Consider the following 27,256-nt stretch of genomic DNA (forward strand, 5'->3'; position numbering starts at 1 on the left):
ATGTAGTTAAAATCAAAAGCAGAATACTACATATTTCTGTGACATAAAACTAATCAAAGATGTGATTCTCCTTTAAAATATTTCCAATTATTCCCTTCCACTAAGTGAAAACCCCAGGGTTCTAAAACACTGTAATGTTTGCTACCACAAAACAAATGCAAACTCAACATCATTGACATTTTTCACCTTTTTAATAAAAGCCATTTTAAAACTTTCAATGTTACTTTATTTTTATTGAGGAAAATATAACATTAAAAATCCTGCTTGAATAAGAAACACTTTCAAACATTAATTAAGAAAAATCTCTTAAACTTCACATTTCTTGCAGCGAGGGCAGATCTTCCATAAAACACACTCTTAGAGATTTACAAAAGCAGTCTGACAGGGTAGTTCAAAAGTTTTCAAGTCTTGTCTTTTTTATTTCTGGCGTTCATTAAAGAAAAACTCAGCAAAAAAATCTTTCCTTTGAACCCACCATCTGCTTGGTTCCATAGAGGGCTCAAGGTAAAGTGCTCAGCAGCAGGACTGGCAGTGTCAGATATGAGCTTGGACTTTTTCTACTCCAGGGTATTTTGATGGTTCTTGAGGTATGTCCCACCTGAAAAAAAGACTCCGGTTTTTCTCTGTGTTCACTGCCCCATTGGGTACCTGAAGTTATTCTGTCAGGTTAATTTATTTTCCCCCACAAAATATTATTTCATAATCATAGAATGGTTATAGTTAGAAGGGACCTTAAAGATCATCTTGTTCCAATCCCCCTGCCATGGGCAGGGACACATTCCACAAGACCAGGCTGATCAGGGCTCCATCCAACCTGGCCTTACATGTAAGTTTTCTGGTTTTTTTCCAAAACTGTAGCTGGGCTTGAAACATGCACACATTCTTCATCTGTACTTTTGAAGAACTGAGGTACATTATAATTTGCTGTACAATGCTCCTTCTAAAAAATGTGGGAAGACCAAATATTCAGAGTGTTCATGATTAAAAGAGGTATTTTTCACAAAGAAGTCATCACAGGCCTGACAGTTGGTACCAGTGAAAAACAGTTGGGCTAAGAGCATCTTCTTGTTATTCCATTTAAAACTGAGAAGAGATGAGGCATTCCTCAGCTTTCTGATGTTTCTTGAAATGACAGTGTGAGAATTCCACTTTACCTTTTCATCACAGTTGTAAAGGAAACCTATAAGAAAATGTGCAATACAGAGAAAAAAAGCTATTTATCAGTTATTTTTTTTGTCAAGAAGGAATTAAAGTGAATCAGAGAAAAGAAAGATTTAGAAACAAAAGTCAAAATGCAAGCTTTTCCTCTGAAACATCTTTAGAAAAAAACACAAACTTTAAAACTCACAAATACCATCACTTCAGTAACTAGAGAACACAATCAAACTTTTCGAAAAATACACTGACATCCAGCTCTGCTGTTGTTATGCATCCCTTAGAAGCCACTAGCCCAAAGTGATGCAGACTGCCTGGATCCCCCAGGAGCTAAACCTCTGAAAGTTTAAAGTCCAGTCTTTAGAAAAGCCCATATTGTTGAAGATTAGATTCAGACATTAATTTCTCCCACTGATAAGAAAAATATAACTGCAATTTCCAGATTCTTGAAGCTGTCCTGAAGAATTTAAACTGTTTGTTTATTTGATTCTGTTTCCATGAAATAATATAAAGAAACATAAGTTTGAATAGATTCCTTTTGATATAATGGCCTTGCAACATTTTGTTCCCAAAACAATGGCAACAAAGGACTTTCATTACAAGGGTCAGCTCCTAAATATTAAAGTAACAGGAACCACACGAAAAGTACACACAGGTCTGTGCCCATTTTGTGAAGCACACAAAATCCATACTGTCTGTGTGGCTTTAAGAACAAAATGTAATCACTGGTCAACATGACCCAGATTAAGAAAATGAGTAAAGCACTTCTAAACTTGGGTGAAGAGTTTTTCCTACAATTTTTGTTTTGTTCAAACCTCAAAGGGAAAGACCCAAGTATTTAGATGTCTTGTTTCACCTAATAAGCAAAGCGTTATCAAGGGCATGTTTTGATCCACCAACCAAATCAGCTATCTTTAAACTACTGTTAAAACAATACTTTATTTTTTAATTTAAAAAAATTTTAACCAAAGTTCTCCTCTGCACCCAGTAAAAACACCATAAGTATTAGTTACTCAGCATTCACATCCAACCTTTTTATACTACGTGCCTATCTAATCAAGCAAAACAAAATCAAAATCTGAAATAACTGTCATTAACTTGATCAAAACAACTTGCACTCCAGGAGGGATTATAATGGTGGGATGCTGCATGGGCTGGCTGTAGAGAAACAAATAAAAACCTGATCTTCTCATTTTGCTGTGCTTTCTTAAGCCTTTACAGCACTATAACATCATTAGAATTTTAAAATCACGATACAGAGGACACCAAATATTAAAACCAATCAGATGGAGGAAGGATACAATATATAGTTAAAACAGCAGATCTGTGGTGACACCAAGAATGAATACATCAAAATACATCCATTAAAATATATCACTTGCCTCTTGTAATACTTGTCCAAGTGTCTCCTGGCTGTGAATGCGCTTCCTGTTGAAAACCCAAACCACGCTTATTTCTGCACAAAGCATTGTGAATCTTGCAAATATCAAGTATTTATCCCAGTTTCAAAAGAGAAGTTATATCAGACTTCGTTCCACATCCTTTCCCTTAGCAAATCTTTCTGCAATTCTATGGAGTCTTACTGCAGTCTTATGGAATTTACAATTCTGATTCAGAGCTGTTGTTTTTCACGTCATAGTTATGAACTACCTGGAATAAGGCTGGCTACTCATTGCATTTTCTCAAAAACAACCCTGATTATTAAAAGGTGCTGTTAAATTTCAACATAAATCCTAACATGGATGATACAGGTAATCAATTACTTTAATGTCATCTCCTCTAGCACTAGACATCTGATATTCAGCAACTAATGCAAGAAGATCTAACAAATACTACTTTTTTAGTCATTCTTCCAACATAATCGAAGTGGTAAGCAGTGCATGCAAAAACAACAGAAATACAAAGACTTTACAAAAAATTTCCATCAAGAGAACATGTTACTGCAGTTGTTTCCATGCATCCTGTAATACATGCATTAAAAAAACTAAAGCAAATAGAAGGGAACATAATTTTACCTGTCTATTTTGGTTGCTATGACCACTGTAAAACTACCTTCTGTACTGGGCAAGTATGTAGAAGGTATAATGACATAACTTCCTGCAGGAAGCCTGCAAAGTCGGCTGACTTCCTGGGAATAACAGTGAGGTACACAGCTCACCAGTGGCTCCAAGTGTACAAAAGAAGTAGTTTGTGGTTTCCAGCTGCTGTTAGGCACCTGCAAAAAAGAATGCAAACATGCCTACCTTTTCATCTGTTTCAGGGCTCACAATGTTTCATTCCTAGGACACTACACTGTGATATGGTCCATCTCTATTCTGCTCCAAATACTCACTCTGCTGTACAGAACTAGAGAGAAGAGGAATGGAAAAGCTTCTGGAAAACCCAGATGGCAGTACTAAGAACAGATGAATCATTCCTAGCCTGTTTGTAGACAATGTATAGAACCCTCTACTCACATAGCTCTAGAGCTTCCTCTGTTATCTAACCTCACTCTTCCCTACTATAGCCTAAAGCACTTGTTTTTCACCTCAGGGATTTGCTGAACAGACTGTGTCCTTCCTATATCTAGTAGTCTTTCCTGTACTAAAAAGTCATATTAGACTTCATCTCAGTCTCCTATAGGCATACAAAATGCCAATCTCTCTTCACATATTATATATTTGAAGTTTTATGATTACTTCTGATGCCCAGCTTCAGATTTTTCACTTAACCTTTTTTTGAAGCATGTTTTCTAAAAATGAAGCTACCTTTCTCTGCAAAATAGTTACTTAAGCAGCAGCTTCTTAGGCTACATTTACGCAGTTGATCACTGGCACACACATGTAGAACCTGTACCTATCCATACCAAATCAAATCTTGTTTTACTTCTGATCACCTGCTCAAGATATCACAGTCCTTTTGATCCAGTATCATTTGCCTATGGACATATAATTATTAGACATGAAGAAAGTAAGTGTTCATGATGAACTACCAAACGGCCTGGTCCTCAATTGCTAGGGCACTGAGAATTCTTTGCAAATCCTCAAGAGTTTGTTGTTGCTAAAACTAATTCAGAATCTTGTAAGAATTCAGTGGAACCAATTATCTGGTTACTATACTATGTAACTATGTAAGTTGTTCCATATCTTTCATGGGCATTACTTCCCAGAGTCAGCTTGTGTTTCTCCTAGAAGAAGAAAGTCCCTTGCAAACTGCAAGGAGCCCTGTGCTGACAGGCTAACCTTCACCCTTGGCAAATGAGCAATCAAACTGACCAGAAACCTTACCTGGAAAATATGGAAACCTATTGGACAACACTTGCTATCCCGGCAGTGCTGACGGAGGGTGACTTTCACACTGGTTTTTCCCGGTCCTGCAGGAATGGAGAGGGGAAAGCAGGGATTGGTATGGAAGGAGGGGAAGTTCCTGCTACCTCCAGCACTTAGCCCATTCTTCCAGCAACCATGCAGCTGCACTGTCTCCCATTCACCAGCTGGGAGTTCTTCACAGAGGGCAGCATCCGTGGGTGGTGGCTTTAGCTCACTATCAAACATAAGAGAGAAAAGAAACTAAAATGTATAAAATATGTACTACCAGAATATAAACAAATCTGACCAGCTTTAAACAGTTGCCAACACTAAATTTTGCCTCTGCATATAGCAGTAAGCTGCAGTTTAGAGTCAAGATGCTACTCATCTGGCTACTTATGATTAGTATTTTAATAAGAGGTAGTAGCAGCTCCATGACAAAAACAAGGAGCTGGGGCACTACTTGCACAAATTCAAAGACAATACAATGCTGTTACCTGGCACTCTGCATAACTCTTCAAAATATTTTGAACATTTCCACTTAGTGCTACACTTGTTGTATTTACAGCAATAATTATAAGAAATGTTCTGTTTTGTTTTAAACCTACCTGAGAGAGATCCTTCCTGTTGAAAATACACGAAGCAAGAAATTCCCTACTGCATCTTTCAGAAAGGTGCTGGGAACAACAAGATAAAAGCCTGGTGAAAGGTCACAGCACACATGGACTTCTCTATCGTAGGAATGGCAGATGGTACCTACAACTGGAGGAGCAGAGAGGGTCTTTGGAAGGTTAAATCGTTTCTTCTCCACCTAGAATAGATGCATAATGATGTGTAGTGGTTTCAGAAAAATATGTAGCTTTCAATAAAACTAAAAATTATCAAATATTGTTTAAAACATTTCTTAAAATGCATACATTTACAAATGAAACAAAGACAAGGGTATCAGCAGATGAGTTGAACAGCAAAGAAAAGTAGGAAGAGTCAATACTCAGGAGGAGTAAATTTAGGAATGGCTTCAAGTTATCAGCCTGAAATGTCATGCACTAGTTTGGAACAATCCCAAGTGCTCAGTGATAAGAAGAAAGTACTAGTCCACTAATAGTTTGTACAGACAGTAACTGAGATAAACAGAACCATTCCAGCATAAATCAGAGATAGAAAACTTGTGACCAATTGAATTGTATCACTGCCATGGGAAATGAATGATTTTACTCAAATGTTTCAGTAATGCTTTTAAACTTCTATTTGCAAAGAGAAAAATGTCACTTGTGTATTACCTTCCAGACATGCAATCCCACAGCCTGGTAATTCTTTCCCTGTATGCCTTCAGTCAAAGATGGATTTTCCTCTGCTAAGCGGGTTGGATTTTGAATCCTTCCAGCCCAGTCCGTGCTGTATTTCCTGTGTTTCTGCAGCAGAGCAATGCACACCTCACTCGATTCACAGACCCTCAGCCAGAACTTGGGGTTGGTAGGGAAGCTGCTGTTGTTGCGGCAGCCACCTGCAGACTGCCCTCTCACCCAGGATCCAAAGAGATTCTGTGAGTGATACAGCACTTTCTCTAACAAAGCAAGAAACACATGGTGTGGATTTCAGACACAGGAAGCTACTTAATTTTACACAACAGATACATGGCAGAGATGCCCCAGCACAAGAAAACATGATGTCATAGCCTGACACCTCCCCAAAGCAGAAATTCATGACCAAGACTTTGAAAGGCATGAGAATTAATGCCACAGTTGGTAACAACAGACCGATGACATGATTTTTACAAGAAACTGTTACTAGAAATCTCAAGTGTATCTACCATTAAAAACAAAACATCACAGGGCTGTCCAGAGTAACAGCCTTCTAGACAGAGGACACTAATCTCTAAACCAACTAGCAAGTAATTCATAGAAATATCAATGGTTTCTCTAAATATCTTTAATTTCCACTTGTCCTTCTGTTTTTCAGTAGAGACAGAAAAGGCCTATGGATCTAAAGGAGAGGGAAAAATTGAGAAAGAGAAATTATGGTCCAGTTGCATCCATTTGCAATTCAAATCCCTTCCCATTGACATAATGTCATTTGCATGAGAAACATGTTTTTTCATACCACACCTGTATAGAGGCTCTGAAGTTGTCCTTCCTCATTGACTGGAAAGCCCACGGTAATCTCATCAAATTCCCTGAAAAATTCCTCTTCATCAACCCAGAATTCTCCCTCTAGGATCTGTGAGAGGAGTTCTGAAGCAACTGCTGGATCTAGCTGGTTCCATCCTTGACCACTGCATATAAGACAAAAGTTAACATTCAGCTCGTTGCCCAATAGAGTTCCAGAACAATATTCTACCAAATATCTTACAGAGCAGGACAGTAAGAAGAGACTTCTCCATTTTATTGTGAAATAATTGCATTGAAAATTTCTCTACACATTGCTGTTCAGTGAGAGGGATCACAGGAAACACAAGCCATAACTTATGAAAGAAAACTTAGAAACAGCCTAACACCAGACTGGATGCAGAACAGACTTCTAGGTGAAATAGGTGCTTTGTTTACAACAGTCATTACAGTAAGAAGTCCGAGAGCAAAATAAAGATTTTTAACTGTTGCTTAAAGAAAAAGAGACAAAAAAGTAAACCCAGCTGCACTGTGATTGTTCTGAAAGAATTTTAATGCTTTACATCAAAAACTGCCATTTGTATTAAGCAGCTGGTTACCCCCATGAATCTGCTTGCCAAGTCTCGATAAACCAAGAATTTAAGCACCTCCTTATTTAGGGCTCATTAAAACCTAGTAGTTTCAACATTTTCCATTGTTTCACTAACAAAAAAGAATAGCTCTGCACTTGAATAAAACAGGGTTCTAAGGTCACCCAATGAAACCTTATCCTCTTGCAACTACATGGCAACTTACTCTTTCACAAAGAAACTACAAGAGACCAAGTGTATAACCAAAACACTGTCAAAAGCAAAAAACATCAACTGAAGCTCTCAATAAATGCAATTAAATTATTTTTCTAACTCAGGGAAAAAAAGCATTTCTACAATGCTCACTAACATCCCCACATTGTTAACATATTTTAATGCTGAATGCTTGTTGCTTGGGTCAAGAATTGCATGTTCTTTTGTACAGTCACAACATGCTAACATTTTTCAAAATAAGCTAGCAGGGTCTGCCCTTTCATTCTTGCTACTTTGCTATTTGAGCTGCTACACATATTTCTGTATGTCCTTTAAAACAGTTCTCTTCTCTATTTCTACTTTATATGGACTCAGTTCCAGCTTCTCCTACTTATATCAATCTACAGAAAAGAGAGCACACAAGCAACAAGCATAAGCATCCTTCCTTCTGCTATATTTAGTTTTATAATTACTCCTTTGCTTGTTTTCTGCAGCTGAGCCAGAAGCAAATGAAAAGAGTCAAGTAAAAGCTGAGTGACAAGAAACAAACACGATCAAAGATACTTAGATCGATGGCAGAACAACAAAAAAGCACCACAAAAATCAGAAACAGAAAATTAGCCAACACCTTAGGTTTGTCTCTATAAAAGGATATGATGATTTGATAAACAAAAAGGTTATTAAAAAAATTTAGATTGCCAGAACCAGGAGAACAAAATGATGAGCCTCAGAACCAATGAGCTGTGTGAACTCCCAACTCTCTAAAGGATTGTACACACACTAAAGCCTCTCTCCTCTGCTACAGATTATTAGCAGTGTTTGCCTATGCAATACATACATAAGCTTTGTGCTTCAGAACTATCACAAATGGTTTTCCAAATGAATATAAAACTGCTCACCCCTCACACCAGGGCCCTTTCCAGCACCGCCTCCCCCAAGGATTTCGTATTCGTAGTAGGAAGATTTCCTTGCCTGACACTTCAGACAGATTCACTGTGTCTATCACAATAAAGGCATGAAATTCTCCTAGTTCACTTGCACCTAAATAGAAAAAAAAAAATTGAAAATAAACAAAAAAATCAGTTCCATATTTTGCAGTGACATTAAACTATCCAGTGAAAGAAGGCAATTTTGCAACAAAAGGAAATTGTTTTTAAATCTGTATTAGAACAGCACAAAGAAACCCCAAACAGTTCATTTTAAATGTGACCATAGAGAAATAAAGTAACATTTCAAAGTGTATTGACTCACTCCTTGATCTCAAACCCTACATATTCACCGTGCTGAAATTCGTTGGTGTTTTCAAGGTTGTTTTTGAAGGAGTTCATCTAGCAGGGGTGCATCTGTTTTTGAGATCTGACCATATTCTAATATAAAGAAGCACTTTTCAAAAGCACCCCCCCATCCTTAAATCTTTATTTATCCAAACGTATCTAAAACTGCACCATGCAACTGGCATGGTACTAGAATCAGCACTTGTATTTGCCAGCTGCCTTGTGCTTTGAAGCCTGCTAATAGAGACATTTATTATCACCTTGTCTGGAGTTGAGGACTGAACAGCTTATTACACACTGTTCCTTCAGATTCATTAATCTTCTAAACACTGCTTTCTCCAAAACCATGCCAGTCTTCTCTTTCTCCACATCTTTTCCAGGGCCTTTCAGGGTCCATCTTTCAGCAATTCCTCCAGTCAGATCAACCAAAGCATCTGCCACCTGTCCTGCCCACAACTGCTCATAAGATCCATGCACTCTAAAAAATGAAAACAAAAAAAATTTAAAAAAACACCAAGAAAAAGTTTGTACAGACAGAAGAACAAAAGAAACACAGCTCCTACACACTTGCAACCCCACTCTATATCACAATCATGACTGTACCCTACCCCATAATCCAAAGTAGGCAAGAGAAAGCACAGACTATTTTATTTATACAGAATACAACATCTAAAGAATATGTAAGCCATTGGATACTCCACTGTTTGATGGGAAGTTTCTTACATTCTCTCTGTCCTATTTAAAAAACTGCTGTTGTCTAGTACTAGTCATTTGTACCTTATTATCCATGCTCTACATTATCTTTGTGATATACTAACTGCATTCTGTATAAATAAAAATATTTCTTCCTCTTCATTTATCCTTTATTCACTCTGCACAAATAACCAGAGTAGCACTTCCCTCAACAACCTAAGCAGATCAAGAGACTGCCCCACCTGATGCAGCAAATTCAAAATATAGCAAAAGAAATCAAGACTAAAATAGAATTATTTAAATTAAATTAGAATAATTAAATAATTAAATTAAAATAGAATTATTATAAATTCAAAAATAACATCTCTGCAGAAAACAAAGAATATTACATTTCAAAACCTACAGAGAAGCTTTAACATGACATTGGTGCTTCACAGCTTCTGCTCAATATATCTACAGCTGGGTAAGTTATTTCATACTTAAAGTCTGCCTCTGCCCTCTGCTGGCAACCACAATCTTCTGCTCAGATTCTTTGGGACATTAGATGTCTGTCTTACCAGTGCATTTTGTGTTTGTCCATCTGGACAGCTTTTCCATTGATGTGCCATAAACCATACAACAGCTGCATTTTCTTCCTAAACAGTAAACTATCAAATTATACAAAAGAGCAGTGAAACTCACACAACCAGATTCTCAACTAGCACAAACTTACATAACATTGTTGCTTTCCATGAAAATATCTGCATGCTTTCTGCTTTTCATTGAGCTCTCATCTTCCTGTAACAAACTGGATAACTAATAGACAGCGACTTAACAAACATCATTTGAATCCTGAAAATTCATTGCAGCTCTTACTTTTGATCAGAATTCTCTCCCTAAGACTATCTTACTTCATGTGCAACCAGAAGCACACCTTACAGATCTACAGTTTAAAGAGCAATTTCTACACAAGCCAGAATGGGACCACCAGGAGTCACAACACTCAGATCTATGCCCAAAGCAGCCAGGTAAAGTAAGTAAGCAAAGAAATACACAAGTATTGCACTTCTATTTCTATCAATAGCAATGTTCACATACTTTGCATAAGCTTTTTCCAGAAGTGGAAGCCAAAACAAATCCTCTGTCTGACACTGGGAAAAGCAGAGTTTGCCCCCAAGGCAAGGCAGGCGATCGTCGATGGTCACTTCCACCCAGTGCCCAAACTGCCAGACCCGGCACGTGAAACAGCCTTGGTAGGACTCATCTGTCCAGCTGGGCTGACCTGGAGGGATTACCTGGAAGGCAAAAGCCAAAAATCAAGACAAACAATGAATGAATGGTTTTTGTCGGGGTTTTTTTTTTGCAAATAAAACCAGTTTAAAATATACTGAATATCAACCATTTGTAACAAATACAGAAAAAAAAAATGTGATAACAAAACCAGTGAAACTGAGCATAATGAAGCCAATACTCGTTTGGCAGCTTGGGACTCCAGAACAATACACAAATGTCAATTAGGTGAAGAAAACTTCTCTAACATGAAACTTCTCCATACCTTGTTCAGTAAGTATTTGCTCTTCTGCAAAGCTACACAGGCACACAGGAACCAACAGTCTCCCAAAATTCCTTGTTTTACTTGCACATCCTGCAGATTGTTTGAAAATAACCGAGGAGAAGAACAAATGTCCTAAAAATAAAAGAAGAGCAGTTAAAGCCAAATCCTGCACGATATTCTAAGAAAGTCTGTGTTTCAGGGACTGGGAGGGCTCCAGAGATCTCTCATAGAACAAGAGAATTTTTAAGTCTAGAAAATTTCCTTTTCAGATACAGCCTAAGTAAGAAATAACAAATAAATAGCTTGTGGTGGTATCTTGCAGGTATTTTGTGAATGTAGATCTAGTTCCCACATGAATTTCAGCACACAGCTGTCACCATCAGGTGCAACCTTAGCAGAAGCAGTAATAAGTGAAAGACAACATAATTCCTCAGCTCCTTCCTAGACTTATGATCAACTGCGACAGGGCTGATGCCATCCACATTGAACTGCACACCCCAAGTTACAAAAATCTCGAAATTAGAACAAGGGAAAAACCTTTTCTAGGACACATAAAAATAGATTAGTTGGTAGCACAAGACGCAATTTCAGATGCAAAGTCCTGAATACTTAATCAGATCCGAAAGTGAGTTTGTGAAATGGTTTTTCTTATACACAAACACTGCAAGAGATGGGAATTAATTCATCAGCCCTCAGCAGCAATCAAGGTGTAAAGTACAAAAGCAGGAACCTGCACACTGGACTCTGTGAAATCATTTGATTGCCAATTACACCTGATAATCAACAGCTCTGTCACTGTTCTACAGAGAGCCCCAGACACAGGGGAGAAAATACAACTCAAGACAACATACTTTTTTCCTCCATTAAATTTTTATAGCCTTTTTTTTCCCTCCACACAAAGGCAGTATCATAAATACTTCACTTTAAATGGGTGTACTGCAGAAATGCATTCTAAAGCTTTTAGCTCTAATACAGCTTGCTCTGCAACCCAGCTATAAGTTTAAAAGCAATACAAGTCATATGACAAGTTATAAACTTTAGAAGTTTTCTTTCTTGTTATCAAAGAAATCAACAACTACAAAAAAAAAAGCCATAGGCTTCTGAAAAATTCTAAAATCCAATTACCCATTTTCAAGACAGTTATGCAATGCATCAAAAAATTCGGGAATGACATAATGCTGCATTCCAACTTGGTATGTATGTTATCTGCATAATGAAACATACGTATAATAAAATATCTGAATTTCTACTACTGTCATGAAATTTAAAAGCTCTACAAGAGGATTTACATCACGCCTACAAATGAGCACCCAGACTTAAAAACTGTTACTCATGTATTGTTAACGCTGACATACATTGGTTTTATCATTTATGTATTTCTAAACAAAAAAAAAAAAAAAAAAACACCCAGAAGCAGTCATTCAATGCTAACTTGCATTTACTACCTAAAAGCCCAGTTCTGCTAAAATAAGCCCTTTATACCTTAAAACTCACCTTAGGCCTCAACCAAGATATCTCGCCTCTGAATTGGGCAAGCGGGGTACAATAATCAAAGAATATAGAGGTATCACTGGCCGGAAACGTGGGGTCTGTGTAAAGGTCTCTTGTCACCATTAATTGCTTTTTCTCTCCCAGCATTTTCAACACAATCCTAAGCAGTTTTGCCGGCTATTCCTACGACTTTATATCGCCAGGCATCAACCTGCAACAGAAGCGAGTGTTACTGGGAAATTAAAACAGCACAACAAACAGGCAAGGCGGATTTATTTAGGGATGGAAAGCCTCTCACTCCAACACGGAGCACCTGGAACCACCACACTGCTGGCTTCTTCCAGCACCTGATACCACCCTACACCGCTCAGCTGCAAGAGAAGGGGCGGCCGACCTACACCCATTTAGGTCCCTTCCCCCCGCTCTGCGCACACCCTCCAAACAAGGCTCCCCCCACCACCCTTTTCCTCACACCCAGCCCCAACAGGCCCCCTCCGCCCACGCCTCCTCCTGCCCACCAGTCCCCCGTCCCCACAAGGGGTGTCGGCCCGGCCGCCCCCGCTCCCGGCCCCGCTCCCCCCTCACCGTGGGGCGGCCCCGCCGCCATTGCCCTGGGCGGCCGTTACCCGGCAACGCCGGCACGCGCGGCCCCGCCCACCCCCGCGCATGACGGACGGCGCTGCTGACCAATCAGCGGGCGCGGCGTCTGCGCGCGCCACGTATTGGTTCCGCCCCCCGGCTGAGGGGGGAGATTCCCCGGGATGCGCCACATTCCCTGGCCGGGAATAGCTGGGAGAAACGGGGAAGTGACCACTAGCTGTGGTCACCTGAGCTGCTCCGACGGGCAAAGGAAACTGAAACCAAAGTGTTTTCATGAAGATTGTGGCAGTGAAACCCAGAGACACTGCTGGCCCTCATAGAGTGCTTTCCCGACATAGTGGCAAAGATCACATTTTCAGATAGTTTATCATCATATAATCGTCCACGGGCTGAACTGTCAAAGGAGGTATGTTACTTCCCATACTTTGATAGCTACCGCTGACCATTGAAATAGAAAAAAATGCCTTTAAAATACTGCCTCTTTCAGGAACAAAGAACAGAAATGCAGAAATAAGGGGCCCACGAGGCTGTCCTTCAGCCCACCAAGGTTCTGGGTTTCAGGGCACACTGAAGGAGGCTGCTGTCTTTTTCATGTTTGGGCCTTACACATCAGTGTTTCTCAAGGTGCTCAGGTGTGGTCAATAAAGAAGCTGCGGAGCCACTGTCGAAGGACAAGGTGTTTACCAAAAAATCTGGTTTTCACACTTGCCTGCGATGATGTGTTTGACTCTAAGGTCACCTGGTCCTTGGGTAGACAGGTCATCTGAACGAGAAAGATCCATAGAAAACACGGGCCTGACTGGTTTCTATCAGACATGAATGCAGAAATCCTTCTGTCAAGCCAACCTTAGCTGATGGAAATGCTCTCGGGTAACTGCAGAAGCTGTCCACCCAGTGACATTCAGAAATAGGTTTTCTGCCCCTTGGTCACACCCGTTGTACAGACACAAGGCCCCTCCCCTGCATACTGCAAATTTAATCAACAAACAAGACTTTTCACATTGAAGTTTTGACCCTTTCGGGAGCAGAGGAAACATTGCTGGCAGTAAGAATAACCCTCTTGTCCACAGCTCATGCGGGGGAGCTGCAGCTGCGCGGCTGCGAGTGAGCGACACAGGAGAGGTCTGTTGGGGGAGGGAAAGGGGAAAAAAAGGCCTCTGTGTCAGGAACAGTGAGGCTCTGATCTGTGTGATTTCACCCCTGCATTCTTTAGGAAACAGCGATCACACAACTGCATAAATTCCATTGGAGGACTGATTCTAGAAAGCAGGATAAATGTTGAGCTCTAACTGTAAATACAGTAGGTCCAACCTGCAACAGCTAATTAGTTAAATATCTATTTATTTCTGAAGCAATTAGAAGAAGGAAAGAGATGGGTATCACCTTGGTCTCTCAGATACCTGACATGCTTTCCTTGCCCCACTGCAAGGAAAGGGGCAAATTAATCCAGTGGGAATTGATGATTTTTTTTCCTGTTAACCCCAAACCCTTTGGAACAAAAGCAGCAGAGAACTTTCCCTGTTGCCTCTTGGCAATCCTGATGGATTAAATTGTTCCTGAAGACAAAACACAGGTCTATTTAGACAGGATGTCTTGAAGATAATATTTTAAGACAAAATGATACTTGCCTTGTTGTCAATCTGTTTCTCAGTCCACTATAACGTACATGTTTCGTTTCTCCTTGTAAAGGAGGAAAGAAGTCTGAGAGAGGCTGAGTCCTGTTGCTATAGAAATTTAAACAGTTAAAAGAGATTTGTGTCCAGCTAAATAACCAGCTCATTTCCATGTGAATGAATATGATCCTCTAGAATGGTGTTTGATATTATCATTATTGTTTTCCAGTTTTGGGGTTTCATCAATCCCATGTTTGCTTTTGTCTCCAACTCCCAGTGGTTCAAGGACAGGGAGAGGAGTAATAGTAATCGAGAAGCAGTGGCTGGGCCCAGTGTGTGTGTTTGTTTCTGCAAATTCTGACACATGGAAGCTGTTCACAAGGGAGCTCTTCCAATTGTCCAAATCCCGATACCAGGATTAGGAAGGCACAGGCAATACTCAGCTGACAGTGATCCAAGCTGTATCACAGAAACAGCACAGAGTGTCTTTTTGCTTAAGGGAGATTTTGGAGTGGGTGTTTGGGGTTATAGATCTCTCTACCTCAGGCACACACAGAGGTAGAGCACAGCTCCAAATTTCCAGCCTGGTTACCACAGCACACAAAATGCTGCACCTCAGTAAATAAAATTTTGGAAAAGGGTCCAATGCTCTGCAAACCCCACTAATGCCATTCCTTTTTTAGAGAGAGACTTGTCTCTAGTATATTAAAACACCTTCCTTGTGGGGCACAGAGCATACTACGTTCAACATAACCATAATTCTCTAGACAAGAAATCAGAGGTGTAAGACTTGAGTTTTCTAGTGCAGAAGGCACATGCAAGAAGAGGACTGAAGGGAAATGTTCACACAGGCTCAATCATTTATTGCAACTAGCTAGTCTCCCTCTATACAAAGTGACCTCTAGAATATGGAATAGCTTTTCTCTACCCTCCTTTTTCTGTAAAAAGTCTCTTATGTCCAGGTAAGACATACACTAACAGGTGCCCAAATTACTACTGTAATTAACAGGAAAAGCAGGATGGATGGTATTAATAAAAAATTCTTTTAGTGGATGTGGAATATGCAGCAGCATTTGAGGTAATTTTTCAGAAACTTTTAAAGTGTTTTACACTTTAAAAGGATACTGAAACATCATGCTCCACCCAAGCTAAATCAATACACTGAGTTGTGGAAGACACCTTGCAGCAATAGACCAATCAATCTTGATTCACTAAGAATCAAAAAGTACTTACATGAGAAAGAAGTAAGTAGTTTATATGTAAGTAGTTTAACTTTCACAAACAAAGCAGTAGTTTCCAGAGCTGGAAGATGAAACTAGACAAATCCAAACTCGACATTAGGTATGCATTCCAGGAATGCATGTAATCAACAGCTAAACCAATTTACCTGGGGCTTCAACAAAATCAGTGTCAAACTGTAGCCTCACAACTGACAATAATTCTGTGTCTCAGAGGACAGTGGCTTGATAAATCTCACACTGTGATTTCTAGCGCAGTTTCTGATATTGTGGTCATAGTGGCTTTAAGCTTTTATCAATCTATAGTAAAAAGTGTGAAAATAAGTGTGCCAATTTAAGAGTGCTGACTATACTGTGTTGTTCTATCTTGGGACAAACAGGGAAAGCAGACTGAAGAAGTGTACTTGACCTGAGTGAATTGTGCAGCACACGAGCTTAGACGTACAGAAGGTCCTGTGTTATCCAAAAAAGGCAATGGCCAAGGTCACTGCAGTGCAAGAACATGAGAGAGTTTTGGTTGAAGCAGAATGTTTGGGATACTTGATAGAATTGTTCTTGGTTGATGGAGTTCGTGGTTAAAATGTTGCAATGTAACATGACACCAAAATTACTGATACAAGCTTAACAGAGTACACTGTAGCTAACAAGAATTATATTTAATGTATCAACCAATGTGGCTATGAAATGCGAAAAAAATAAGGTAGAAATATTCCATGTTATTAAACTGTTTGTCTCTTCAGAGCTTTCCCACAAGTGATATTTCTAGATCTTCTGTTGCCCTGCTCAAAGCTGCAATGAAATAAAGTAATCGTTTTCATTTTCAAAATAAAAAAGATAACCCAATCTCTTGACATCTGTTTGAATAAAACCGATTTGATGTCTAATCTGACTGAAAAAGATCAGAAATGAACAGACCAAAGATAAGGCAAATAAATAGTTTCTATTTAATCACAGTCTAATTTGCCTGTCAATGTGAAGTCTACTACAAATCAAGACAGAAAGTAGCCTGAAGCACCAATTTATTTTCTGTGAACAAAAGGAAGGCTTATCTCCACAAACTTGCTGCCAATTTTTTGTCTCTACAAGATAAAAAATGCACTCCTCACTCACAGGAGAAACAGAAGTACCTGGGGGAGGATGCATGGAGTACTTTCAACAAATCTTGCTCTGGTTCTGTGTTTCAGAAAACAAGTCCTAGAAAAAAAGCCATTTGATAGGATCTCACAGAGATGAGAGAAAAACACTAACTTATGTCTTGTGTTCTTTAATCAGGAAACAGTCTGTTCAGTTCAGCCAGCATTTCCCTGCTCTAATATGTGTCTATGCAAACACAGAGCTGATCTGATGTATTTCAGTCAGTTCTAGTAACAATAGATAATATTTACTTTTGATTATTTGCTTTTGCCACCTCCCCAGCACCTTCCTGTGCAGCTTTGAAATAGCTTCCAAACTCCCTCTATCCTGCACCCCAGAAAAGGACAGAACAAAGACAACGTATCAAGTTAGCTCTTCCACACAGCTAGAGAGCACGGACGCCGAATAACTTCCCAAAAGGCTGAACTTGTCACAAAGCTTACTTTAATTTGACAATCATCATAAGGCATCCATGTAAATGAAAAATTCCCACCAGGGTCACAGACATTCTCCCACTAAATAAAACGTGTTAAAACAGAGGCCTGTGATTCCAAAAAATGCTAGTGGTTCCTGGTCTCGACCAGGCTGCCGCTGCTGGCAGTGGGGTCCAGGAGACGCAGCACCAACAGCGGCAACTCCGGAAGTGTAAAGTCAGCTTGCACAAATCTCTTTCAATAGAACAACAAATGAAAAGGAAAGAGATTTGTGCAGAAAACATCATTCTCCATCCTTTCTGGGGAAACAAAACAGAATTTAAAAGATAATCCCATTCAAGGAGCAAAGAGCAGAGCTTGGAGTTCTGAAGCCCAGCAATGCTGATGGCCCATTTTTAAAACTAATGAAGCACTACAGAGGCCTGAGTTTATTATTGCTTTATCCCAGTTCAGCCCAGGCTAAGGCTATGGTGAAATCCAAATTAATTTAAAGCCAGAAAATGCAGATCCAGTAACAGCACCTAAGTCCCCATCCACACATGGGTGTAAACAGATACTTTTGGTGAAGAAAAAAAAAACCCTCCCAAATTTCCCCTTCTTCCTGTCTATGCAGATCCCCATAGCAGGGCTAAAATTTGCCCTGAAATATAAAACAATTTCTCTCTCACATCTCTGTTAGCTGAGCCTCTTCCAAATGTTTTGCCTTTTATTCATACTATCCTGGTGATGCATCAGCTCAGAGCTCCTTGTGGGAGCTCACAGAGAGCACAAGGATACCCACATGTTAAGAAGTTTGTGGCACAGAGTCTAAGAACCATCATCACCTGTACTCTACAACACCCCAGGACACTTTGCCCTCGGCTTCCTGAGACCGAACAGCACAGAGGGAAGACAGAGTCTTCCCATCCTGCATGGCTGGCCAGTGATCCAGAGAAACAACACACCAGGGAAATGAAATGGCACCTTACTCCCACCATAAGTCAGAAAACAGACTCAGGTAAAGCGGGACTTAAAAGTTTCACATCAAGAAAGGTGGTGCTTCCCTCAGACTATTGTATGATAGGGCAACTGTTATTCAGGCAAACATTATTCAGGGCAGTAAAATCTTAGCATGGATATTGTCATGGTTGACTTACAGGCCAAGATTTGCTGAGGATCTTAAAAAAATTACAGGTCTTGTTAATTCCTCCGAAAGGACAGAATAGAAGACACACAGAGTGCATCTGATGCATGTGCCACACATCCTGACATACTAGAAAAGGTTGCAGCTAGACTTGTCAAAACAGTTAAAAAGATTTAGGTATCCAGCTAGTACCAGAACTGATGGCATTTGGGAACCTAATTTGAACTTTTTTTGAAAATTCAAGCCTATGTATTTCTTTATTGCTTGTCCCATCGAGTGCAAAGGGAAAACTGAGGGTAGGGTTAACTACAGAAGGATTCCAAATCCATCATAATGCTTCCTTGTTCTTTTTCTATATAAAAAGAGCATTATTATTATTATTTAGCCACCTATGGGCAGGGGGGAACAGAAGCTATTTAAAATTAGTTTTTTCTTTAAGCATTAGTCCCCTTCCTCCCAAATCACAATACCTCTGTCACAGGAAGGAGCATAACATGCTGCCACTAATGATTCCTGAGTCTCTCCTTTGCAGAACGTTAGCCCAAATATCAGGACAATGACAGCTTGACACATACACACTCCCCAGCAACATTCACACAGCAAGTAGGACATGCCTCAGTGGCCTCAGACAAAAAAAAAAAAAAAAAAAAAAAAGAAAAAAAAAAAAAAAAAAGAAAAAAAAAAGAAAAAAACACCTCCCCACCACCACCACCAAACAACAAATCTGGAGAAACCATCCAAAAGAGCCTCAGGAAAGGGAACTTTGCATGGAGAAGCAACAGCCCAAGATTCCCTGCCCAGTAAAAACTGAATCAAAATATTCATCACACAGCTGGCGGAGATCTCTGAAACCTGGCAGTATCACACGCTGGATACTTGAAGGCACATTTGCTTTGTGTTTTGGAAGAGGAATCCAGTTACAACACACTGCAGCTGCAAGGCTGAGGGAAAGGAGGCAACACTTGGTATCCTTCCTCTGTTCCTGTCCCCATTTTCAAGCTTCGTGGCTGGCGTGAACTGGTGATCTAAGCAGACACGTTGACATCCCTGAGTGAAATGGCACCATTTGTGGCCTCTGAGACTTTGTCCTCAAGCACCATTGCTGGTGTATCTGTAGTGACTGCTGTAGTGTCTATGGCAGGAAGTGGATTCAAGCCCTGGGATAAGATCTGTTGGATCGTTTTCCGCAAATTGGGGTGCAGCTGGTTTTGGGTCTGGTAAAAAATTTCTAAGGCAAAAGACTTGAGGGTGCCAGTGCAAAGGTCCTCGTAAAGTGGAATTGTGTACATCCGAGACATCTGCAAAAAAGGAAAACAGCATAAAAACACTTCAATAAAAGTCAAGGAGTTCAGCTCTTCTACAGTCTTCAGCTACACTCCAACAGCCCTGAGTAACTTCAGACTGGAGACAAACAACACATTTCTTCAAAAGACAGATGAGACTTCTCTAAGTCTGATGCAAGGATTTTATGAATGGTAATAAAAAAGCATCTGCTCTCTGAGACTGAGCTACTTCCACAAATAACAGAGCTATTTTTTTAAAGGCCAAATAGAAGAGGCCACATTGAACACATGCATTAACCTTTTGCTCCTGCACAATAACTACTACTGAAAAGAACTCGATGAGCTCTAGCCTTGCTTGAAGTGTAATTATTCAAATAATCACATTATTTAGTAGTGCAAAAACTCATGGCCTGGAAAAGCCAGGGCTGCTACAAACCAATAAAAAATGCATGGGGCAGAGCTGGGACAAGGGTATTGAGTCAGGCTAGAAAAGCAGAGATTATCTGTAGGCATTTGAAATTACATCTGCCCATTCCTCCCCACCGCTAGCAGGTGAGCCATGCTCAGCCCCTTCGCAACACACCTGGGCTACACTTGGCCAGGAAGCAGAAGTTCCAAGGTCTTTCACGTCGCATGTCTCATGCACATGTCTCATGCACTGAGAGGTGCAGTGATTTTAATCCAGCAGTTAGTACCTGGTTTTCCAAGAAGCGACGGACTTTGTAAAGGTCTGGATAATAGTCATTTCGGACTACAATCTGCAACCAGCGGATACGGATTTCTGCATTCATGGAGTCCAGCTGAGAGGAGTAACATTCCGAGAGCTTTTTTATCACCTCTGAAGAGAGCACATACACAGAGAAAGAACTGTGACCTATTTTGTCAATTTTGAGGGTCATCAGAGAATAACAGTTCATAAAATCACAGAATCATAGAATCTGTTGGGCTGAAAAAGACTTTCAAAGATCACCTATTTCAATCCCTCTGCCATGGGCAGGGACATCTACCTGACTTCACATCAATTATAATGTCAACCAGAGGTAGAGATCTTTAGAATTCAATCAAATATTCCAGGGAGAATTTTCTACTATCCTGGTAAGAGTACTCACCATGTGGCAGTGGTGATCCATCCAGCAATCTGTCCAGGAAAAGCACAGTTTGGAACGTTCTCCATTTAGTGAGGTCAACACTGCTGGCAGCAGCAACAGAGTCCAGAGGCTCTGTGGTCCAGAGTTTGAAGAGTGTCTCCACTGGTCTGGTCAGACTGGATCCCTGAGATAAGTCTGGCTCAGCTAACGGAGGTCCTGTAGCATTGAGCCAACGTTCAAACTCCAGTCCTGGAATGAGGAGTACCAAAAATGTGGAGCAGGGATCTCTGCAGGTGGCTTGGCTGCCTCAAAGTTCGGGACTGCTTCTGGCATAGTTAAGAGAGGTTCTAACAACAGCAACCAATAATTACAGTGACACAACAGTCTTAGCAGCCTCATTGGGATAGCCTATGGAACAGCTGGAAGAGTGCCAGCAACACCTCTCCAAACCTCACCATGAGTTTTCTAGAGCTCAACAGTACAGTAGGTACAAGAAACACACATGCTCTTAAGGCAGCCAGGCTGACAAAGTACCTGTGTTCAAACTATGCTCTAATATTTGTGTGCCTGCATTTCTCTCTCAGAATTTTGAGGAAGACTGAAGAATATGGAGAAAACACACTTTATAAAAAAAAGGGGGGAGGTGAGAGGGCTGACTAAACTCCTCCTACCCACCAGTAAACCCAAGCAATTTAAATTTATTTATACAACTAATAACAAAAAAAAAGTTTCTTCAAAAGCAGCAGAGCCTGCTTTCCAACAGAGCTCTTCCTCTTGACCTTTTACCACCTCAATGCCTTCCTAACTCTTGGCAATACTTCCTGTTCCCTGCCATCTACACTAAAACTCCTATCTTCTGCACCCCCTGAATATTAGCCAGGGAAAAATTAGCAAATGCTGTGGTTAACTCATTAGCCAGCTAGTGGGCCAAGTAAAACACAGAGCTGCTGAGCTCATGCTGCAGCTTTTCCCACAGTAAACTCACTCATCTACACCTCTCCACAGGCAGTTCCCTCTCCACAAAGCTTGTAAGCATCCAGCATCTCTAAGAGCTATACTCTGCTGGTCTGGTTTAAACTGACCAATGGGCTCAATAGCTACTCGCAGGGATGGACACATGGCAGGATGAGTCTCATTTCTTTAAGCAAGTGAGATAATAAGCAGCTGGTACTCCACAGACCTTCCACAAATCCACCAACAGCTATAAATAGGGGATATAAAGGAGAGTGAAGCATTCTGGAAGAGATTTTATATGTATGGGTAGGATTTTGGGAAAGTTACAGTTCTCAAAGCATGTTTTCTGTTATTAAAATACATGAAATTTCGAAGTGTGTTCACCTTTTCCTTGCATTTAAGCATGTGTAAATCTCACATGCACTGATCATTCTGTCTGCAGAGTGAAAGGTGAGTTAATGAGAAAGTTAACCAAGGAACACTCAGCTAATTAATGCCAAAATGCTAATTAATGCAATTTAAGATGGTCTCATTCCCCAACATAGAGGCAGTAACCACATATTCTGTCAGGAACACCTGGTTGTTGCCAAACGGTTTTGTTTGCCTTAGTGTTTCCCTATGAATCCTCCAAGCCAAGCACAACATTTATCATCCAGGTTTTCTACAGTGTTTACAGTTAACTAAGTAAATCTCCTACCTGCTTTGCTCTCAACACATTGCTCTTTCAGCTCTGGAAAAAAATTCAGGAAGGAATCCAGAAGATCTTGAGCCACAACACTGGTAAATTTATACTTCTCAATGTAGGCCTAAAATAGTAAAAAGTTCAAATTATGATTAGGAGCAAGACAACTTCCTTTTGACATAGAACCACTGCATGCCACAACAAAAATAATACAAACATAAGAGTAAGTATTTGAAGGTTTAAAAAAAATGAAGAAAGATCTCCTCCCTCCTCACCTAGTTAATTAAAGAAGCACCATAACAAGAAAAAACAAGAGTAGCTGCAAATACATTGACAGCTGAGTATCATTTCGTTTTCCTTTTCCAAAACAAGTCAGTAGCGGACAATTTTCAATAGGTTTTGCAAGTGTGGTTCCAGGCACCAACCTGCCCCAATACAGTAACCTATACCCTTTGTCACCCTGGTTAAAAAACCCCAAGCTAATACTTCTTAGTAGTGAATCAAGTCACATCTTTCCAGTCACAAGCAATCTGCTGGAACAGCTCTCTAATTACTTGGAGCAGAGAACAAGAGATAACAAAAATATACTACTACTCTGTATGTAGCACCTCATAAGCTCAGAATCTCAGAAATCTTGTAGACAGATTCATGTAGGTTGACAGACAGGCCCACAACATTTCTCCACCTCTGACACACTTGTATTCAACTTTACCCTTAACAATTGGCCACAGTGACAGAATCTGGGGGGAAAAAACCAAACAACAACAACAAAAAATCAGCTCTAAATCTCAAGAAAACACATATTTACACTCACTCTTAGGAAGGAGTCAAAGTGTCTGGGGTCACCACAAAGCTGAGACAGGTAGTAAACAAAGCAGTAACCTTTTTCATAGGTGAAGAGGTTCATTAAATTACTGGGATTTACACCTGAAAGGAGAAGACAACATGATAAACTCTAATAAGGAGAGTGATTTCCAGCCCTTAAGTTATACCTCAGAGATCACCAAGGCAACACATAGTGACTTAAAACAAGCCTTGTTGTCAGTACATTTAAGTTACTGCAGTAAATTAAATAGATGCAGTCCAAAGCACAGCCTGAAAAATATATATTTTTTTTTTAATCAATCTTTGTAAGGTAAGTAGTAATTCCCAATGGAATAAGTCACTTCAAACTAGAAGTCACTGAAAACAGATCTGGAACTGGAGAACAAATCTGTTTTTCTTTTTGCAGTGCCAGGTTCTGGGAATCACCATACCACAAATTTTCAAAGATATCAATATAAGGTAATCACTTCTTGCTCCTTTTTTGAGGCTTCCAACACATGCTTTTCCATCCCATTTGGCTCTAATATCATCTCCACTTGCATTTTAGGTTGTTATAAATATCATCTAGATTGAAGACTGCTTCACCCACCCAGCTGTGACCACAGAACTAGAAAACTATCAGTGAAGGAGATATGTAAATCAGGAGTGCAGTCATGCATCTGGCTCAGGGAATAACCAGTCTCTGCACAGCTCAACTTAGAGCAAGTACCTGTTTATCTGCATGCTAAATACCTACATACATAGTTCTTAAATGAACACATAGAGAGAGCAACATTTAATAGCAGAGGATTTTACACAATGTTTCCAAATATTTCCATTATAAAATACTTTATTTTGCATATCCAGAATTTCAAACCCACATAGCTTTCAAGGCAGGTTTTTACATTCTTTCTACTCAGCAAGTCTGTTGTGTTCTTACACAGAACAATATCTATAAAGATGAGTTATCTAATTTTGAAAAAAGCTTGAAAGCTAAGCTTCCTTATTTATTTTTAGACTCATTTACAAACCAGTATTTCTTTCTCTTTTTTTTTTTTTTTCCATAAAGGATATGTAAAAATTAGTCTTTTTTTTGTCTATATTCCACCATGGATATACAGATGTGTGTAATTTTGTGTAGAGCAGCCTCAGCCAAGAGCAATACCTGGCTCCAGTTTAACTTGAAGCTTGCTGACCGGGTTGTCTTCTCCAAGGAGCTTCATCTGCCTGTGGAGAGCATCGAGGCGGAATGCGGTCTCCAAACATGTGAAGGCAGCTCCTACCCCAGAAAGTAATTGTTAGTTATGGGAAAATGATCAGCAAAACCTGACCTGGGCAGGACTAGCACAGGGACAAAGTAAAAGCTGCTGCAGGTGCAAAAGATGGAACAGTGAGACGGAATCACAGTAATGTAATGGCAGAGAAACTTGAGTGCAGAACATCCTTGTAATGAGTAATGGCAGTCAGAGCCTAACCCAGTGTTATTTCCTCACTCTGATTATGCATCGGGCTGCATTGAAAAACAATGCAGCATGAAAACTATGCTAAAGTTTACATCCTAGACCTCATCTTATCAGTTCTTGCAAGATAAGGAGAGCAGCACTAAAACAAATTTATTGTACAGGTAACTTTCAGGGAGCAATCAAGTGCTACAAAAACATGCTGTCACCAGTAGAATAGTAGACACAATTCTATACTCAGTGCCAAGGGTATTACTAAGCAAATATCACCTCTTGAGTGGAAAGAGAAAAGGATTGAATTTGGTTATTGTATTATAGATCCTGCGTATATTTTTTAAGCTTTATGTGTCATCCTACCTGTTTTTGTAAAAGTTTTTCACCTTCCTCTCATTAGGACTCTTTACAGTTGTGACTGGGTAAGCTACTCCTTTCTCTTCCCTAACTGCAGCGTAGAGCATTCCATGCTTTCCAACCAAACTAGCTGTATTACACTGCCAAGTCAAGAGATCTTTACTATGCCCTCGCAGACATCAGAAGCTGTGGAAAACGGATTTTCAGATTCAGAAGATACTTAACATCCATAACTATTAACATTTTAGCCTCTTTGATAAGTTTTTAACCCAAACAGAGGGTTTGTTACATGGATACAACCTCAGTCTCAATGTAACACCCAAATCCTACATAGCCCAGTGCGAAGTAAGAACCAGGGTATGTTTGGAAAACAGGAGAGCCTGCATAAGCAGACAAAGAAGTAGATGTGCTTCCCAGGGGAAAGCAAGAACTAGGATAACTAGTGTTAAGGGCAATTACTTCATGCAACAGAGAGGAGAATTAAGCAAGATCCAAGAGGAGTGGTAGTCAGTGGATTCAAATTTCCCTAAACAATATCATTACAAAAATGCCTTTTTACTATCAATAGAAGACACTCCAGAAATTATGTCAGAAATTGTAAGATTTAGATCAGAGGTTTGTCTTAGAAACAAAATAGAATGGAGAAAGAGCTTACTAAAGAATGGCACAGGGAAAGCCTTTTTTTTAGTTTCCTAACAAATGCTCCTTGAAACAACCAGTTCTAGAGAACAGACAAAATTCAGCAAGGGTTTTGTTCTATGTTGGATGGACAGACTAAGATGATGAATAGGTTGGTATCTTCTGACCTACTCACATTACTGCCACGTATAATGTGACTTAGGACAGTACTACCCACTGAATTACTCAACATAAAACAGCTTTCAAAGATACATAATATGCATTGTAACATCTCCATAGATGCTCAGAGCACTTCTTTGCCTAAACTTAATTATCATCAGCTTGTGTCCAAAAACAATATACATTAATAAAAACAAATGCTTTCTTCTAAACACCTTTGCTGCCAAGATTTCTAGGAACTTTTCCAAGATTGTTTACAATGGATGCTTGAGAAAACACATGGAAATGGCTTTTAAGAACATAACAGGACAAACTGGAAAAGCATACGTTCCCATTATTCACTTCAATAAAAAGCCAATTAAACTTAAAAGCAAGAGGAATAATTTACTACTTATATATTCTAAAGACAGCATCATAAAACTGACCTGTGAAATTCACTGACGCAAGCAAAGGCAGGGCTTACAATCCTGCAGGAAGCCCCCAGCACATAAACAGACAGCTACATAAATCTATACTTTTTTTTAGTGCTATTGCCATCATTCTTTTTATCAGAAGATAGCTACTAACTGATCAGAATTAAAAGAACACTTTTTCAGAGGACAGTTATTTCACAATATAACTGTGATAAGACTTCTTATCTTTCTCTGAAGCATCCTCTGCTCACCCTGCTCTGACACATCAACTGCCTGGTAACCAAAAGTAGTTCCAAGTCCCCACAGCACTGTGCTAACACACTTCACTCAAAGCCCCGATACCATATCAGGTATTGAGCCCACTAAAGCCAAGACAACGTCAAACTCTAAGTATGCAAGATGCTCAACACAAAGTTTGGGGCTGTGTGTGGGTGTGTGTTCCAGAAATAAAACCTAACTGAAACCAGCTCCCTACAGACTTCTGAGCTTCCAATGCAAATACTCTATGCAGCCAACTCTGAGTTATGGTAAGAAGGAGCATAAGGAGAAGTTTCTGCAGCAGTACCATAGGTCTCGGTGGTGATCCGGCGCTGCGCGTAGGTGGCCAGGCCCTCACTCAGCCACATCTCCTCCCACGTGGCGTTGGTGACCGCGTTCCCAAACCAGCTGTGGGCAACCTCGTGAATGACGTCAATGATCAAAAACTCATCGCTCTCCAGAATGGAAGAGATGATGAAGGTCAGGCATGGGTTTTCCATGGCAACAATAGGGAAGGATGGAGGAAGAAAAACAATGTCATATCTAAAATTAGGGAGAGAAGAAAGAAGAAAGGAGATGAGTAAATTGCAGCTAGAAGACACATAGTAACACTTACTTCTTTCAGAAGACACACAGTAACATTTTTCTTTCTTTAGGGAAGGCTCTTCTGAGACCTTCTCCTGACTTCAGGAACAAACTTTC

At 39.9% G+C, this 27,256-nt stretch overlaps 2 protein-coding genes across 11 annotated transcripts in view; both read right to left on the minus strand.

The window, feature by feature from the left end:
* Window positions 1–172: 172 nt before the first annotated feature.
* CAPN10 (calpain 10) lies at window positions 173–12,992 on the minus strand. 3 transcript variants are annotated; one of them, XM_069024617.1, is made up of 15 exons: window positions 12,907–12,992; window positions 12,325–12,532; window positions 10,831–10,962; window positions 10,374–10,570; window positions 8,864–9,081; window positions 8,229–8,370; window positions 6,548–6,714; window positions 5,723–6,006; window positions 5,051–5,253; window positions 4,625–4,677; window positions 4,422–4,507; window positions 3,171–3,370; window positions 2,538–2,583; window positions 1,155–1,180; window positions 173–598 (listed from the first exon to the last, which is right to left on the minus strand). In XM_069024617.1, the coding sequence occupies exons 2-15, from the start codon at window positions 12,466–12,468 to the stop codon at window positions 535–537; spliced, it is 1,962 nt and encodes a 653-aa protein (XP_068880718.1). In that variant the 5' UTR covers window positions 12,469–12,532; window positions 12,907–12,992; the 3' UTR covers window positions 173–534. The 3 variants fall into 3 exon arrangements, with proteins under 3 accessions (XP_068880718.1, XP_068880716.1, XP_068880717.1); XM_069024615.1 differs by having other exon boundaries at window positions 4,422–4,677; XM_069024616.1 differs by lacking the exon at window positions 12,907–12,992 and adding an exon at window positions 12,620–12,669 and having other exon boundaries at window positions 4,422–4,677.
* A 3,701-nt stretch (window positions 12,993–16,693) lies between these two features.
* Window positions 16,694–27,256, minus strand: part of ABCC5 (ATP binding cassette subfamily C member 5) — a 70,329-nt gene continuing 59,766 nt past the window's right edge. For 7 of the 8 annotated variants that reach the window (XM_069023956.1, XM_069023954.1, XM_069023955.1 and 4 more), the window contains 7 exons: window positions 26,862–27,097; window positions 24,440–24,553; window positions 23,285–23,397; window positions 22,486–22,594; window positions 20,856–21,083; window positions 20,442–20,584; window positions 16,694–19,761 (listed from right to left, as the gene is read on the minus strand). In XM_069023956.1, coding sequence (XP_068880057.1) covers window positions 19,489–19,761; window positions 20,442–20,584; window positions 20,856–21,083; window positions 22,486–22,594; window positions 23,285–23,397; window positions 24,440–24,553; window positions 26,862–27,097 — 1,216 coding nt within the window. In that variant the 3' untranslated portion in view covers window positions 16,694–19,488. Of the gene's footprint in view, window positions 19,762–20,329; window positions 20,585–20,855; window positions 21,084–22,485; window positions 22,595–23,284; window positions 23,398–24,439; window positions 24,554–26,861; window positions 27,098–27,256 lie in introns of all 8 variants that reach the window. The other variant, XR_011152647.1, reaches the window with a different exon arrangement.

This window comes from Aphelocoma coerulescens, chromosome 9 (genome assembly GCF_041296385.1).
Source record: "Aphelocoma coerulescens isolate FSJ_1873_10779 chromosome 9, UR_Acoe_1.0, whole genome shotgun sequence".
NCBI lineage: Eukaryota > Metazoa > Chordata > Aves > Passeriformes > Corvidae > Aphelocoma > Aphelocoma coerulescens.

Excerpts from the sequence above, each read along its gene's own strand:
- CAPN10 (XM_069024615.1), bottom strand. The coding sequence starts at position 12,468 with ATGCTGGGAGAGAAAAAGCAATTAATGGTGACAAGAGACCTTTACACA. Across the intron at positions 5,254-5,722 it reads TGGGATTGCATGTCTGGAAG|GTGGAGAAGAAACGATTTAA; the intron begins GTAATACACAAG and ends CATCTATTCTAG. Across the intron at positions 1,181-2,537 it reads TTGGACAAGTATTACAAGAG|GTTTCCTTTACAACTGTGAT; the intron begins GCAAGTGATATA and ends ATTTTCTTATAG.